Source organism: Amaranthus tricolor, chromosome 5 (assembly GCF_026212465.1).
Source record: "Amaranthus tricolor cultivar Red isolate AtriRed21 chromosome 5, ASM2621246v1, whole genome shotgun sequence".
NCBI classification, from domain to species: domain Eukaryota; kingdom Viridiplantae; phylum Streptophyta; class Magnoliopsida; order Caryophyllales; family Amaranthaceae; genus Amaranthus; species Amaranthus tricolor.
Genome location: NC_080051.1, coordinates 23535310 through 23551611, shown reverse-complemented (window position 1 = coordinate 23551611; position 16302 = coordinate 23535310). Strand labels below are relative to the sequence as shown.

Genomic DNA, 16302 nt, shown 5'->3' with positions numbered 1-16302 from the left:
GCCACCTCCTAGTGGTAGAGCTGTTTCACATGTGTGGTCGTATTTTACAAGTGTATTAGGCATTAGATACTCCTACACGTTGGGGCTCAATCTACGATTTATTAAGAAAAACGATTGCTTATCGTCCAGTTATAACACAACTTTATACTGAGTGTACAGATAGCTATATAACTGATGACACATAGGAACTAGCTATAGGTGTACATAAAATATTAGAAGTGTATGACCACGCAACTAAGATTTTTTCATATGTTTACGAACCAAACGTCCACTTAGTAATAAGTGAGTGTATTACTATTTTTTATCATCTTCTTAAACATACGCATGATGATACTAACCCATATTTAAAGCCGATTCTTGCATATATGATGGATAAGTGGAAGACATATTTTACCGATTTTCCTTATATTTATGGAATTGCAACCATTTTAGACACATGTTTTAAAATAGAAGTCCTTATTAAAGTAATTGGATTTTACTACCAATTATAGATCGCCAGCCTAGTGATGTATATAATTATGTTGGAACTTGTAAAAAACTTTTAGCAGAACTTTATGATTACTATGCTAGTGTATATAATCCAAAACACGATACGTCTAGGCGTGCTAGCGTCTCGGCACGTCCCTCTTATTATAATTCCGTAATAGCTAATATAATGAGCCAAGATGATAGTTTTGTAGGATCATCTTCTTCTTCACCCTCCACTGCATATTTAGAATTAGATAGTTATCTTAAACATCACTTTGAAATTGACCAAGGTAGCTATAGTATTTTAGAGTGGTGGAAAGAAAAATCAATAAAATTCCCCATATTATCGAGAATCGCAAAGGATATCCTTGCAATTCCTGCTTCTACGATTGCGTCGGAGTCTGCTTTTAGTGCAGGTAGAAGAGTTTTGGACGAAAAGAGATCACGTCTTGCTCCACATAGTATTCAAATATGTGTTTGCAAGAAAGATTGGGATCAAGCGGAGATTCGAACACAAGGACTAAGGAATGATGATGATCAATGCGATGATGATGATCCATGGATGATGATGGTTACATCTGCATCATCGTCAGGAGGAGAGTCAGCGGAAGCATCTAACCAACCAGATGATGATGACGAAGACGAATAGGATCAATCGGACAACGATAAATCAACATTCAACAACTACAAATAAAAGGTATGACAAAGAACTACGTGGGCTTTGATTCCTTCGGAATACGTAGGCAGCTTAGTATTCCTTTGGATACTAGGTTCAAGTTCATTTTCTCCCTCTTTTTTTATTAATCATCTTTATCGACATTATCGTTGATTCATTTCTTATTAATCTATTTTTTTCATTCTTTTTAGTAAATATTTTAATAACGATGACAACTTGACAAGCAATGAATTTCGCTAATAATCAAGTAATCATTAAAGGTACGTTCGCAATATTATAGTATTTTTATATTATATAAATATTTAAAGGAAAAATAAAAATGGAACCGATAGTCTGACCCGCCCGTCCCGCGAGTTGGAACCGCCGAAACCGTCTCATGAACCGCCAAGGAACCGTTTGAAACCGTTTGGAATAGCCCGGAACCGAAACCGGAACCAGAACCGTTCGCGACAGGTTCCAAATGGAACCGGAACCGGAACCGGGTGGAATCGAAACCAGATAGAACCGGAACAGAACCCGCCCAACCCAGACCGTGGCCATGCCTAGCTGAAGTATATAAGTTAGACACCCTACAATCTACATCTACATCTACATCTACATAAGCTATAGCCTATAAGGCTATGTATTGTCATTTGTCACCTCCAATGTGGTCGTTCAATATCTAATTTTTGTGTATAGTATAATTCTACTCCATAAAATTCATTAAAGATGTATTTAACCGGTACGCGGAACACGGCGCTTGTGGTATCAAATTCCCTGCAATTGTGCAAGCAGCTTTCTTCTTTATCCTCTCCATTTTCCGACTTCTCTTCCTTTACACTCTGAACTCTGAAGTGGGAAAAGAAAGCTTTAAGTGCACTTTAATGGCATTATAATTGAGCAAAATCTTCATTCTGATTCTTGTTTCGCCATTCATTCCTTCCTTATGAGCTTCTCTTTTCTGTGAATTTCTTTCTAACATTGAATTTACACTATTTAATACCCAGAATTCAGAAATATCCAAATTCAAAGGAGTTCCAGAATTTACAATAATAATAATGTGGATTGCAGCAACTCCTTTGAATTATTCGCGCATTTTCATCCTCAAAGGCTGCAATTTTTCTTCATTTAGAGTTCAATGTTCTGATACTCCTCGTGGGTTTGGATCACAAGATAATAATAGTGTATGAAAATTGTTTCATTAGTATTGTTTATTGCTCAGTAAATTTATAATTTTTTTGGTATTTAGGAAGTTATTCAACATTAAATTACTTGGATTGAATTTATGGATTGTTATCATGGTTGTAATATTTTCCTTGTTTAACAAATTTGTTTTTCTTGGCTGAGTTGAATGTTCATCCTTTTCAGGCAAAAAAATTGAGTACTTCAAAGCAACAAAAGGGCGGAATTTCACAGCAAAGGTAATTCTTTTTCTTTATTTTTTGTTGGTCTTCTTGTTACTTATGGTGAACTTTCTTATAGCACTGATAAGTGATAACAATAGCATGAAGTTACTTATGGTGAATTTCATGGGAATTTAAAATTCCTATTGAATTTATGTGCAAATTAGTGATCTCTTAGAGAAGCTAGTGTAGTGAAAGGAATAAACTAAACTGGTATATATTTGGTGTTTTTTGATGGATGGTAGAGTAAGAGTATTGTCGGGAATTCAATAGAGGTGAAAATTCTAGGGTTGCTTTTTCTCCCGGTGGAAACTCTTGTTTTTGGTGATTCAAAGGGTGATAGTGTCCTAGTCTTAGTCTAACATCTTTTTTGTTGAGATACCGTAAGTATGGGTTTTCGACTACTCCGCTACTCAATTTTCCTATTTGTTGATGTGTCGTAAGATTAGGAAAGTCACATTTTACTATAAAGATGAGGTTTTGGTTACGATCGCAATAGCAACCATGGTGATGTAGTAATGGGGTGACGCATTTGTTATACTGCTAGATACCGACCAAGACCCTGATAATATAATACCTCTTAAACCAATCTCGTTTGTAGTATTAGCTCACGAATTTGAAAATCTTTAGGCTCGACCAATTTGATATGATCTTGTTTTGACACTATGTTTAATATGAGTTTTTGAGATTTTAGAAGCTTTACATTTTATCTTGTATAATTTCGTTGTTAATTTCTTGGATCGTGATGTCGAGAATTGGGTATAGGTGTTGATCCGAGTTTAGAGTTTGGACTTTGAACCCCTCTAATGAATGGATTTCTATGTTACTTGAGATCCCTATAAATCTTTTTCCAGCGTCTTGTATTTGTAGCTTTCAAAGGTTGGACATAATTATAAGGGTAAGTATAATTAGGTCTGTATAAACAGAGTTAGAATACTTAGGTTTATATGATCAAGGATGGTTTCATTGATGTTATTTTCATCTTTTGTCATACTGTTACCTTAACCAATCCCCATGACATCTACAAATAGATATTTTCAGTCAAATTTTGTATCAAACTCTATGAAAGGCCTTATTTGTATCTTTTCTGATCCTTTTCATGTTATTTGATGCAGCAAGCCAGCAAGTGTAAAATCTAGCTCTACTCCTAGTCGTAAGTGCGTTTTGTTTCCCTTTACTTGTAGGGTGTATATGCTAGAAGTACCATATTGCATTCCAAAATCAGAAAGTGTGATTTTTTTTTTTCTGAAAGAAGAAAGTGTTATTTTTTTAGAGATGCAATATGTTTGTTCTAGTCATTATTTGACCCATACATTGTCTTCTTTGTGCTAGTCTTAAAAATATATCTCTGATTAATTCCTTTATTTGTTTGATTGCCCTATGGTGACAGTTGTACTTATCAAATATAATTTGAGTATTTTATTTGAACTTTCTCCGTGTTAGTTTTTTCTTCTTTGTCTTTTTTAAGCCGTGGGCTACAACTTTTGTAGAAGCACCTGGCTTGAGTACAAGGCCTGACAAAAAGTATAACCAAATTTCTTCTGATCCTCAGTTCGACGAGAAGCTTCAAGCTATCAAAAGGTCCAATCTCTTAGCATCTCACATTTTATTTACTCTTATGGTTGTTGTTGGAAGCATTTTGACTTTTAGTTTCAAAAATCATATTGAATGGTTTAGATTATGACTTCAGTCTTCACATATACAACCTTTTTAGGAGCTTTACTGTTTGGACAAGTTTTGTTCGAGTTAGTAATCATTGATTTATCAGAAAAATGTGTAGTTTTTCTAATAGGGAATCATAATATTAATGGTTCTTAAATAGTGTTCTTTGGGGAGTATATTAGTGCCATATGCACTTTTAACGTTGGGTCATTATTGTTCTATCTGGTGCAAAATAGTGTTACCTGATCGTTACATAGCTCACTGTATGAATTTGTAGTTCACTCAAGATTAGCTCAAACTTTCCAGTTTCAATCCGCAGTTTGCTGGGGGATTACTGAACTAGGTAACAGATTTGTCTAGTAGTATGTGTGTCAATGTAAACGTGATATATTAGTTAAAGGGGTATGTTGGGCATTTTAGTATTAGTTAGTTAGAGAAGGGGAAACTAATATAAATAAAAAAAGGGAGCAGCGAAACATTTCATGATTTTTGTATTGACATTTAGTGGCTTTTATACTCATGTCTTAGGAGACTGCAAGCATCTTGATTGTTTGTGTTGCTATCAATCTATTTAATCTTGAATCACATAAATACATACACTTACATTCTCTCTTTAATCACACTGTACTCACAGTTATTACCATTTTGACATTGTTTTGCCTATCAACTAATGTCTAGAACAATGACTAATCTAGTCTATCACAGTAAATTACAAAAATGGCTCATTACATCATGTGCACTTCTTATTTATGTAAAGCAGCACATGATGTTTGCTACCAATGATCAATCGGAAATAAACTCTTTCTTAGTGTTATCATTAACAAGGGTAAATTTGCATACATCAGACCCCCAAACCTACCCTAGGTGCGAGCCACTTAATGGCATTGGGCCAATGAAATGTTGTTTCACTTTGACATTAATGAATCAAATAATAACTCTAGTTAAACTGTTAAATGCTTCTTTTATTTCCTGTTTTTCATTTCCCTTTTTCTTCGCTTATTTTTTTCATATTGAAATCTTTGTTCTAATGATTTCCATCAGGTCAGCTCTTGAAAAGAAAAAAGCAGAGGTAGAGAAAGAGTTTGGGGCAATCGACTATGACGCACCAAGTGAGCCAGAGCAGAACCCAATTGGTCTTGGGACAAAGGTTTGAGTTGGAAAGCTGTCTTATGAATTTGTTAGTGCATTGGTGGAGTTATCAACTTATTGTCATTCACAATACTTTTTCTGAATGAAGTTTGAAAATATGGTAGATCGGAGTTGGAATTGCTGTTGTGGTCTTTGGCCTTGTTTTTGCTTTGGGGGACTTTCTACCATCTGAAAGGTACTCTAGCATCTTCATGTATTCCTTTTAGATAGACTGCATCTTCTTTATGTCTTAAGGAGACTTGGCGTAGTAATATCTTCTGAGTACAGATTATAGCTTTCTCTTGAGTCTTGAGTCTCGACTCTAGATGCTTCTAATTGGTGATCTCTCTGTTACGTATCATTATGTACTTGTAGGCTATAACATCTTTCACTGAACAGGAGTAGGCCTATATGCTGATCATTAAATGATGCATCCTATATCCTTACCAGTATTGCTTATACTATTCTGGACTGTGGGCCTTGTGTGTGCGCACATGTACTCATTCTATTTCCTATACAGTCAAAGAAGTGATTTTGGAGCTGGTAGTGGTTTTAACATCATTTTCATGCTCCCAAAGTAAACGACTCAAAAATTTCAACTCGATGATCTAATGACCCAACAATTTAAGCGAATCATATTTCTACCTTCAATAACACTCTTAGTATAAACGTAAGCTCTATTTAATGTCCTACTCCTACCTAGTCTAACTCAAAGTACATGAAGCTATGATACAAATATTACTTTAAAGAACTCCTGAAACGGTAGTATACCATGCAATTATTATTGTGATAACGTTGAAGTTCTAATTTAACATGAACTCCTCCAGCTATTGGGTAAAACGTGGCCACGTGGGGGATGACTTGTGTTTTATAGGAAATATACTTGAAAGAATGCAAATTCTAGAAAGTGAATTACAAGTTTACAACAAACTCACAACAAATAAACTTACAACTTATTAGTACGAATAATAAACTATTACAATATAATATAACACTTGAAGAATTGGTATACAAAAGTTTTCGGAATCATGATACTTAAACCAAGGCACAATATCTTACTTTCCTATTATCGTTAATTCACCCATATAGTGCTTGGGCAATAATGTAGTAAATACGCTAATGAGATACAGTGGTTTACACATATAATATAAGCACATATATTATAGTATTATGAAAGAAAAGTGATCAAGTATATTATATTCTGGAAATATGATTTAACAATTTACAAGAAACTTAAAACATAAGTTGTAGAGAGAAAATCAGAAAATGTGTATGTAGGGGGCAACTTCAAATGAATGATTCAATCTCTATTTATAGAGTTGAAGCAATGCCATGAATCAACAAAACCTGTTGAAAACACAACCTTTTGAAGCAACACAACTTCGTGTATCATCTAATGAATGACACATCATAACACTCTAAATATCTAACAACTTGACACAGAGTCTGGCTTTCCTGCTGCTTACCGACTCCAGCGCTTATGATGCAGCAACTAAAAATGTGTAGGCCATAGTCTGTCTTATCTTAGACCAAGTAGCCTTGTGCATGACTTCTTCACGCATGAGCTTGCTTGTATGACCACCCTTGCTGTGCATGGTCTCGTAGATCTTCGTTCCACTCACTCGTATTAGTTATTAGAAATGCATTACGAGTCACGACCCTTTTTACGTGCAAAATTGGTCACACCAATAAAGACTCATGAAATACATCATGTTTACTCTCTTTCCATGCGCCCATCAGAATTGGTGGATTATTTCTTTGATTGCTTGTCGTTCAATTTTCAATATTCCCTCTATTTCTTGTACTCGTTGCCATTTATGTTGAGTGACTTGGAGACATGAGGTCTTATTTTCTTTGACTTTTCATGCTTGGTTAGTGGGATTTGCTTCTTATAAGGGATTTGCTTCTTTTACGGTTCATCAAAGCTCTCCCTGTCAAAATGAGGGAACTTATTTTTGCTTCTCGTAGGAGATTTTTTTGACGCGTCCTTGTTGTTGCAGCATAAATTCCTCTGAAGACAATGGAACAGTCAACCAAAAAAGGTCCAAAGAAGAGATAGCTGTTCTACAGGTAAACCGCTGATGTTGACTAAAGCATGTTACGCCTGGTTTGAGTTTGTGAAAAAAGTTGTAAGGCAATGAATTGAATATTTAGTATGAAAGTATGAAAGTTTGTATACCACACAATGTCGAACCAATCTGTTATATTTCTAGGAGGAGCATGGAGTCTTGGTTGGGATATGATGTGTTATTCAGGGATGAAATTTATGGGCTTTCTTAAGTGCGTGCAACCTGTGGTTTTTTTATTTCGTCACTGCATCCTTCTGTTGATTATCAAAAAAAAAAAAAAATATAATTTCATGATTGTTTAACCAAATTCTTCTTTATATGTTTTTGGTATGGTGGGATTTGTTAATTTTCTTTGACTCTTGTCAAGGGTTTGTTTTTGTATTCAACAGAGTAAGCTTCAGCAATATGAGACAACTCTGAGCTCCACACCTAAAGATCCAATTGCTCTGGAAGTGAGTAATTTTTTCCGTAATTTTCCAATTACCTTTTTTAAGTTGCTTATATCTGCTTGATTTCTATTTGAACAAGCTGAACCAATAATATATCTAGTATCCTAAATCTTAATGGCATTATAATTTGAAATTTAATCTTCGCATGGCATAATGATGTGACACCAAATAAGTAGATTTAGGTCAAGGATTTTTGACGCGATCAATTTCAATGGATTGTTAAATCTTGTGCATTCTTTTATGTGAGTTTCAGATGATGTTTCTAACATGGTCAATTGGAAGCAACCTTTTTGTTATTTCAAGGTAACGGTTGCATACATCTGCCCCCCAACCTTTACCTAGGCAGAAGCAGATTAATGGCATCGAGATAATAAAATGTTATTGAATCTTTGCATTTTGGAAAAGAATTGATTGACTTGGTTCGGTGTTTCTATATCCTGTAACTGTTAACAAGGTAATGATGATTATAGTCCATTGGCTTTGGAACTATATTGCTCAACTTAAATTTTGTGATGTTCAGAAAATGGTGTAACTTGTTCACCTCGTTCTGAAAGGAGAACATTTTTTGGTACTTTCAGAGAGGAGACATCTGAAGAATACCTGGAAGAATGTTCTTCTTCTATGGTTACGCCGCTTATCTTACTAGACATATTTATCTCATGCGTCTCTCAATTTACTGAAAGCTTTTCTCATCTCTTCCATTTATCTTTTTTTTTTCTGGAATTAAGACTTCCTCTGTCTTGAAAATGCTTCACAATTCACATTTTAATTTTGAAAGCCCGCTTAGGCGCGCTTAATGTTAGCGCCTTGGTCAGTTCAAGGGTTCAACACCTTAATTAGGTTTTACGAGGTGATTGCTTAAGGCAAACGCCTCATAGTTATTTTATAAAAAACTATTTGGATTTTTACATCCAGATGAAACTACTTATCTTCAGAAAACTTAGTTTCTTGACTTTTATCGTTCAGCCTAAATGAACTTTGTTTTCTTTTCAAGTGTTAATCGGAAAAAACCTCTATTACTACAGGGTTAAGGTTGTGTCCAAAACCTTGCCTAAGTAGGACCCCAAGTAAGAACCCAAATGGAATTGGGTTAATGGAATATCGTTGTAGCCTAAATTAACTTCTAGCAATCGCTGTTGTAATCCATCGTGTCATCATGCAGGGAGCTGCAGTAACATTAGCAGAACTTGGAGAATATGCCCGGGCTGCTTCTTATCTTGAAGACTTAACAAAGGTTTATCATCAACATGAAGTATTTATAAAAACAATTCAAATCATTTAGATAATTTGAAATCTGTTATGTGATTCCTCAGGAGAAGCCAAGTGATCCAGATGTCTATCGCCTGCTGGGGGAAGTAAAGTACGAACTGAAAGATTATGAAGGAAGTGCTGCGGCATACAGAAACTCAGCGAAGGTACGCATAGTTAATTTTTTTTTTTCTTTTTGTTTTTTTTTTCCTACAGTAGCTGCAATCTGGACAAATATTTAGATATTCCTTATATCTGGAACTAAAATAAAACATAACTACTTTACCTCTTCACTTTTTGGATATCACGAAAGAAATATCACTTTTCGTTCAAAGTGAACCTCTATAATCATCTTTTTTCCCTCCATTTGCGATCCTTCTCAATACCGTCTACATTTTTTCTTGTATACCATTCTATTTACCCTTTTCGTGAAATGTATTTAATTTCTTATTTTCTCTTCGAACTTCCAAGGCTCAAATTTCTTTTGGGACGAACCGGCGAAGTGGCATGGAGTATTTTCCTTCATCCTTGAAAAATATGTTTTGATTGATTAGTTTAAATTTTTGGGGGTGAGGGTAAGGTTCCTTTATGTTCAGTCACTTTTCAAGACATCAAATCCATCAAAATTCAGAGGTAAAAATGAGAAAGCTTTCTATAGTGGATGTTTGAAAGGAAAAAGTATAACAAATACTGCTGCAGAACATCATTATAAATTTCTTGCGTTAAATCATGTTTTGCCACCTCATTGTTCATGAATTTTCTTGTGTGTAACTATCTTTTGTTTCTTTGAAGGTGACCAAAGCCATAGATATTGAAGTTTTGCGTGGACTTACAAATGCCTTACTAGCTGCCAACAAGCCAGACGAGGTGTGTTGTTTGGTTTAAGCATGGATGAGTTGTTCTTTCTTACTTTCTGTTTTGTACATCACATAGATATACAGTATGTTTGCTTTCTGGTGTTTCCAGTTGCCTAAGCATATTAAAAGATAATATAAAATGATATGAATTAAATCAAGTAAATGTTAGGTCGACAAGTATTTTATTCTTTCTGCTAAAATGCATAAGCTGCTCTAATTCCATCTAGTCGACTGCATAAAGTATTGAACAAATTCACATGAATTCTTGGATCAAATCTTTATAATTTATTGATTACTGTCTTACGTGTTTTTATCTACCTGCTGATCCTTCAATGTATCGCTGTTTTTGCTAGCTTTATTATGTTTTATGTCATCTTGACATTTTGATTTTGATTTTGATCTCTTAAGACGAGAACTTTGTTTACATGCTTGCTCTTGTCTATATACCTATATGATGTCTTGCTTTTATTTCTATTTTTTGGATATAGGCTGTTCAGGTCCTTCTGGATGGCCGTAATCGCCTTAGTAACAGCAAGTTAAGTGAGAGTACTAGCGGGACCGAAAGCAGCAGAGAGGAAAATGACAAGCAAGATGTGGATCCAATTCAAGTTAGTCTGAATACTTAATTCCTCGTGGACAGTGAAGTTACATATTTCCAGACTTAGAATAATCCTATGTTTGTACATTCTTAGGCATGATAACTTGGTTCTAGATCTAGAACTGCTTATAAAATTGAATCCAAATAATTTATTATAGCGACCTATTGTTCAGGTTGAATTGCTGCTTGGAAAAGCCTATTCGGATTGGGGTCACATCAGCGATGCCGTATCTGTTTATGATCAATTGATTTCTAGCCACCCAAGTGACTTTCGGGGTTACTTAGCTAAGGTGACACTCTCATATCTTTCATACATGTTCACTTGACATCTATAAATGACTTTCCTTGATTATAGTTCATCTTCAAATTTATGAGTGCTGTTTTTGCTCCTCTCATGAGTTATTAATTTTATAGATTAAGAAATTTAGTCATAGTTATCGTCGGCTGAGAGGCCAATGAACAAGTAAAAGATTCAAGCTGACGTGTATCTCCAGTCTTTGTCATTCTCTGTGAAAGCCATGAAATAGTACTTGAATATACTTCATCTTCAACTTTACTTGAATATACTTTCAAACTAATATTTCGCATTGGCAATATGAACATTTCATTTTACTTTTTTGTCTCTGCCGCTGCAAGATCATAGTATTCAAATACTTACAAGACTTCCTCCCATGGATCAATTAATCTACTAGTATATGGAATCTTTTCCTCTCTTTTTGCGCTTTACTATATTATTGTACTTAATTGCTCTCCATCTATGCCCAACTTTAGTTTCCTAACCCCACCAGAAAAGAAAAACTCCTTTCCTAATAAAGTAAGCGAAAGAAAGTAGAGCTATTAAAACAAGGACAGAGGTAGTGGCCAGTCTGTCAAGTATTATTTGAACTGGTTTATGACTTGTTTTCATATTATTATTTTGAGACCAATATAATTCAAAAATCAAAACCCTATTCTGGGGTACGACAATGTGTCGGCTTATATTGCGGTTGCTGTAAGTCAATGATCTTTACTATGCCGTGATTTGGAAAATGTTTTTTGCATTATACTTCTAGTGTTACTACATGTGTAGTTTATTAACATTGGTCATATTTTGAAATACCAAAAGCTTTCATGCTATAGTTCCTCAAAATCTACAAAACTTTACACCTTTTTACTCTTTATTGTTTTGGGTAGTAATCAAACATTTTCACTATGCTGTCACTGCAGGGGATATTGTTGAAAGAAAATGGCAATGCTGGAGATGCAGAACGGATGTTTATACAAGTAAGTTATTCAAGCTCTCTTGTTAGGTTCTTTCATCCTAGGTGTTAAATGCTACCATGTAGATAGTTTCGGTACAACTTAAGTGATTTTTTTGTTTCTTTATTGGTGCCTCATGTTCATGATAGAGGTACTTGCATGTAAGCTATGCATCTTTTTGTAATGATCTTATCATGCATTATTGAAATGAATTACAAACTACTTTTTTAGACAATATCTTCTCTCTTTGTAGTTGCCCATCTTTATATGTATTTGCTCCCAACATACCCGGTGTGGGAGGAGAGGGGTGGGGCTGTGGTGGTTCAAGGGGTGGGGTTGTTGTGGTTTGGTGTTTCAGATCACTGGTTATACTGGAGTAAATACATAGCAAAAGTTGTATTATTAGATAATAATCCGAAGGTGGGATTATTCGCAGCGGATGAGTGAAATGTCGGATTATTTTCGACAATTTTTCCTTACATTTATTAATATGGAATTCACAGAGAATTAGACAGAGTAGTATCTAAATTCTAGTGAGCTCCCAAGCTTCATGCTTCAAGGAGAACACTTTTTTCAACAGGTGTGGAATTGCTAGGAGTAGGACATTTTTTTCGATCCATCATGAAAATCCGTACATGTGTAGTCATCAGAAGACTATTAAGAACCCCTACTTCCCTTAATGGTACTAAAAAGGGGAAATGATCTCAAAAATTTGTGACTAAACTAGTAAAGAACTGTTGTAATGGGTGTATGACTAAATTTTATCTGCAAAATTTTCGGAGCTCCTTACGACCGATCAACCTATATGTTAATGCAATGGGTGTATGACCAAGTGATTAACTGTTTTAATAGTACCTAAATGTGTGTCATGTGCAGGCACGTTTCTTTGCTCCTGAAAAGGCGAAGGCATTTGTGGATCGTTACTCAAGAAACTAATACTAGATGTAAGTATATGATCTACACAAATTCTCTTTGGTCGATGAACATACTTCCAATTTGTGGTCATCTTGGGCTATCTTTTTGAATCTATAATTCTTTGTTTCAGATTAATGTTAGATTGTATACCGAGAAGAAAATGAAATGAATGATGCTCCTATGTCCTATACAAATCAAAAGAATCGATGGAGGATTAAAGTAGCTGATTATGTCATTCCTTAGCTCTTACAGTATGACATATCGATCAATTACATATATTCTTCATCATGCAATGACTTTCACATTTACCCCCATAATATTGGCCTCAATCAGCATTCGAGCCCCCCCCTTTGCTGTTGAGCATTGTAAATCAAACCTGATATCTGGTTAAGATAAGTAAAAGTTCGTCAAATAGTGCTCCTGCAAATTTGAATTTTATGTAGTATCCAAATTTTCATCTATATACAGAATGGTAAAATAGGTTAGTCTCGAGCCGAGGGCAATACCCTGATCATAGTTTCTATGAGCGTGATATACTCTCTCTAGTCGCAAAAAACTCCAATCATAGCTTCTATGAGCGGGGTATACTGGGTATGAATGATGTATAAAATAGTCTGGATTATGGGCCGTATAATCTAACCTCACATCTTTTATATTTCCGCTTTTGGATGTGGCTTTGTGATTTGCTAAGCACTTGTACAGGATCTCTTGAAAATCATCCTCGTCACAGGGGATCATCAACGCACCCTGTTGCTCAAATCCAAATTCTTCAGCTACTGTTTCCATCAAGTCCCCAAAATCCGGCATAGACAGATAAGCCATCGGGATGATGAACCTCTTCTCATCTGGCCCTACGTATACAGGTAAATATCCTCTCGGTATCTTTTCTGAATGTGAGTTGCGCCTTCTTCTATTGGATGGCTCATGTATAGGAAGCGACTCGCTATAGCTCAAGTCTTGATTATCAATCCTTTTGTATGCTAGTGCCGACTTTTGTTGATAATGAGCTCTCAATAATATTAGACACCGAATGCTTCTTGCCCGTAAATCATTCATCGCCTTTGCCTCGTGCCAAATTGGCAAATGAAGAAATATGGCAGGGGGTAAAAAAAAAAACTTTTTATAGGGGAATTTGATGTTGGTATAGTTGAAGATTAAAAATGGCTTCTCATTAGGTACTCGACTTCATCGGTTTTTTTGGGGGGCAGGGAACGTCCCGAATTATAATGTCATTAGGATTTGAGAGACATGAATAGATTCATTTCATGAAGTTATGGCATCAAATAAAAAGATTTGTGTGTGTTAAGAGACAAATTGTGAATCTGCGAGGATATGTGAAAATGGTGATTTCCATGCAATGGCTCTTCATTAACCATGCTCCATCATTGTCCTTTTTGCTATTTTTAGGCGCACTAGAACTTGGGATTTAAATGAGGGACAAAAATCAAAAGGCCCAAATTCAGTTGCCACTTCACCATAGTCGGAATTAGGGGTGTTCAACGGGTCAGGCCTCCATTTTGAGCTCTTATATGGCCCGTTTTTAGAAGAATTGTAACGGTCGGGTTGAAAATGGGCTCTATTATAATTAAAATGAAACGGGCTATAAAGGGTTTAATAAAGGGTCGGAAACAAGTCTTTGCAAATAGCATAATTGGTGGATAATGTAATTATTATAATTATTATAGAGGTTATTTACATTTTATCAATTTAATTATTATAATGATAATTTAATTGCCACCCTCTCTTATATGAGACCGTCTCATCGTGAGACGAGTCCATACAAAAGACTCATTATACTAAAGTTTCTATTATTGGGCTTTTTAACCCAAATATTGAGCACGTCTCCCAGTGAGACCTTCTCATACAAGAATTTGTATTTAATTTTATAAATTGATAAATGGGGATTAAAATATTTTTTAGTTATAAAAATTGGTTGAGTTGGGCTGGGCTTTCAAAGCCCGAATCAATTAAATCCCGTATTAAGTTTGAAGGACTTATATCCAATCTGGCCCATATTTATTTAAATTCGACCCAGTCCTTATTCGGCCCATTGAACATCCCTTGTCAGAACATAGAGAAAATTTGAAAACAATAAGACAAACTATCAAAAAACTGAACCAAATAAGATAACTTTCAACTTTTCTCAAACTTGAGGTTTGGGCCTGTTCGTAGTTACTAACTGCGAACAGATCAAAACAAGTCAAATAGTTGTTCATAGTTACTAACTGCGAACAGCTAATTCACTTTTTTTTTGTTCCTAATTATTGAGTTGTTATTTGTTGTATTTGCATTAGAGACATTAGAATAAGTAATTACAAGCCAATGTATGTTTCAGGCGAGATGATTCATCGCCAAAACTCCAAACATTTGTAAATCAAAGCTTGGAGGCTATGATAAAGTAAATAAACATATATATACAACTAAATATATACAAATGTTTGAAATATACAACTAAATAAACACACACACATATATATATATATATATATATATATATATATATATATATATATATATATATATATATATATATATATATATATATATATATATATATATATATATATATATATATATATATATAGGGTCGCGTTCAGGTGCAAACCACGGTTCTATGCGAACTGTGAGAACCAAAAAATGTGTTACCTTTTTACAGAAAACGTGCTACTTTTGCATAAAAACTGTGTTACTTTTGTTTTTAAAAAAATCTGATACTTTTTACCAAAAAACAGTAATTGCCAGAAAAAAAATACAAATTCAAAGTAACACATTTTTCTGAAAAAAGTAACACCTTTTTATATAAAAAGTAACAACTTTTTATGGTTCTCACGGTTCTCATATAAGGATGGTTTTCACTTGAACTTCTTCCTACATATATATATATATATACTCAATCCTTTATGGGTATGAGTTGCTGCCGTCTTTCCCTCCTCAGACTCTGGCCTTAGTTTTTCTATGAGCGGGATATACTGGGTAGGATGATGATGATGATGAAGTGTACCCTAAATTCAACCATAGGTGAAAGCACCTTAATGATATTGGGTCAATAAAATGTAAAAGATTGACAAGTCTAAGTTGTAAATTTACATGCTGTAAACAAATATTTTTTAAAATATTTCATAATCTGACTTTGTTGGAGGTCCGAGAATTCATGTTCGAATAACATTGAAGGATATGAAATCCAAGTCCTAGTCAGAGGCGGAGGTGAAAAAAACCCCGTTTTATTCCGTGCAAAATAAAAACATACATAATTCAATTTGAATTTAATATCTAATTTATGTTAAATTAATTGGAAACAACACCATTAGAATTTAAAAAATAGGTGGACCTATTATAAGTAGTGATCTGAAATGCAATTGAATTTTATATAAGTGTGACGAATATAAACATACTCCTATTTTTATATATCAGCACTGCACTGCACTGCAACAATATTTAAGTTGAATAATGGTTGATGAATTACAAATTAACGTCATCAAAGTCGGTTCCTTTTTTTTAACTGTCACTCAACTATTCATTGGCTCATAATTTTAACCACCACTTGTTTTAGCCTATCTAATCATGCAGAAACCCTGTGGGTACGCACACACCATTTTTTTTTTTTATTAAAC

The 16302-nt window shown here is 34.6% G+C and overlaps 1 protein-coding gene across 5 annotated transcripts; it reads left to right on the top strand.

Moving 5' to 3' along the window:
- The first annotated feature begins 1861 nt into the window (after positions 1-1861).
- Positions 1862-14792, top strand: LOC130812764 (uncharacterized). Of its 5 annotated transcripts, XR_009042119.1 has the most exons (18): positions 1864-2307; positions 2492-2544; positions 3642-3679; positions 4017-4107; positions 5230-5335; positions 5442-5512; positions 7317-7386; positions 7775-7837; positions 8997-9068; positions 9148-9249; positions 9875-9949; positions 10428-10547; positions 10711-10827; positions 11744-11800; positions 12653-12720; positions 12822-12942; positions 13394-13554; positions 14099-14790. XR_009042119.1 is itself a non-coding variant. In XM_057678352.1 (16 exons), exons 1-15 carry the CDS (start codon positions 2182-2184, stop codon positions 12710-12712), a joined length of 1221 nt encoding a protein of 406 aa, XP_057534335.1. In that variant the 5' UTR covers positions 1862-2181; the 3' UTR covers positions 12713-12720; positions 12822-13339. The 5 variants fall into 5 exon arrangements, 2 of the variants coding, with proteins under 2 accessions (XP_057534335.1, XP_057534336.1); XR_009042120.1 differs by lacking the exon at positions 12822-12942 and having other exon boundaries at positions 1863-2307; positions 14099-14792; XR_009042118.1 differs by lacking the exon at positions 14099-14790 and having other exon boundaries at positions 13394-13739.
- Positions 14793-16302: the final 1510 nt, after the last annotated feature.

What these genes read in the sequence shown, in the direction of transcription:
- LOC130812764 (XM_057678353.1), top strand. Translation starts at nt 2,182, where the DNA reads ATGTGGATTGCAGCAACTCCTTTGAATTATTCGCGCATTTTCATCCTC. An exon ending in GGCGGAATTTCACAGCAAAG is followed by an intron (nt 2,545 to 3,641) that starts GTAATTCTTTTT and finishes TATTTGATGCAG; the next exon opens with CAAGCCAGCAAGTGTAAAAT. An exon ending in CTGCCAACAAGCCAGACGAG is followed by an intron (nt 9,950 to 10,427) that starts GTGTGTTGTTTG and finishes TTTTGGATATAG; the next exon opens with GCTGTTCAGGTCCTTCTGGA.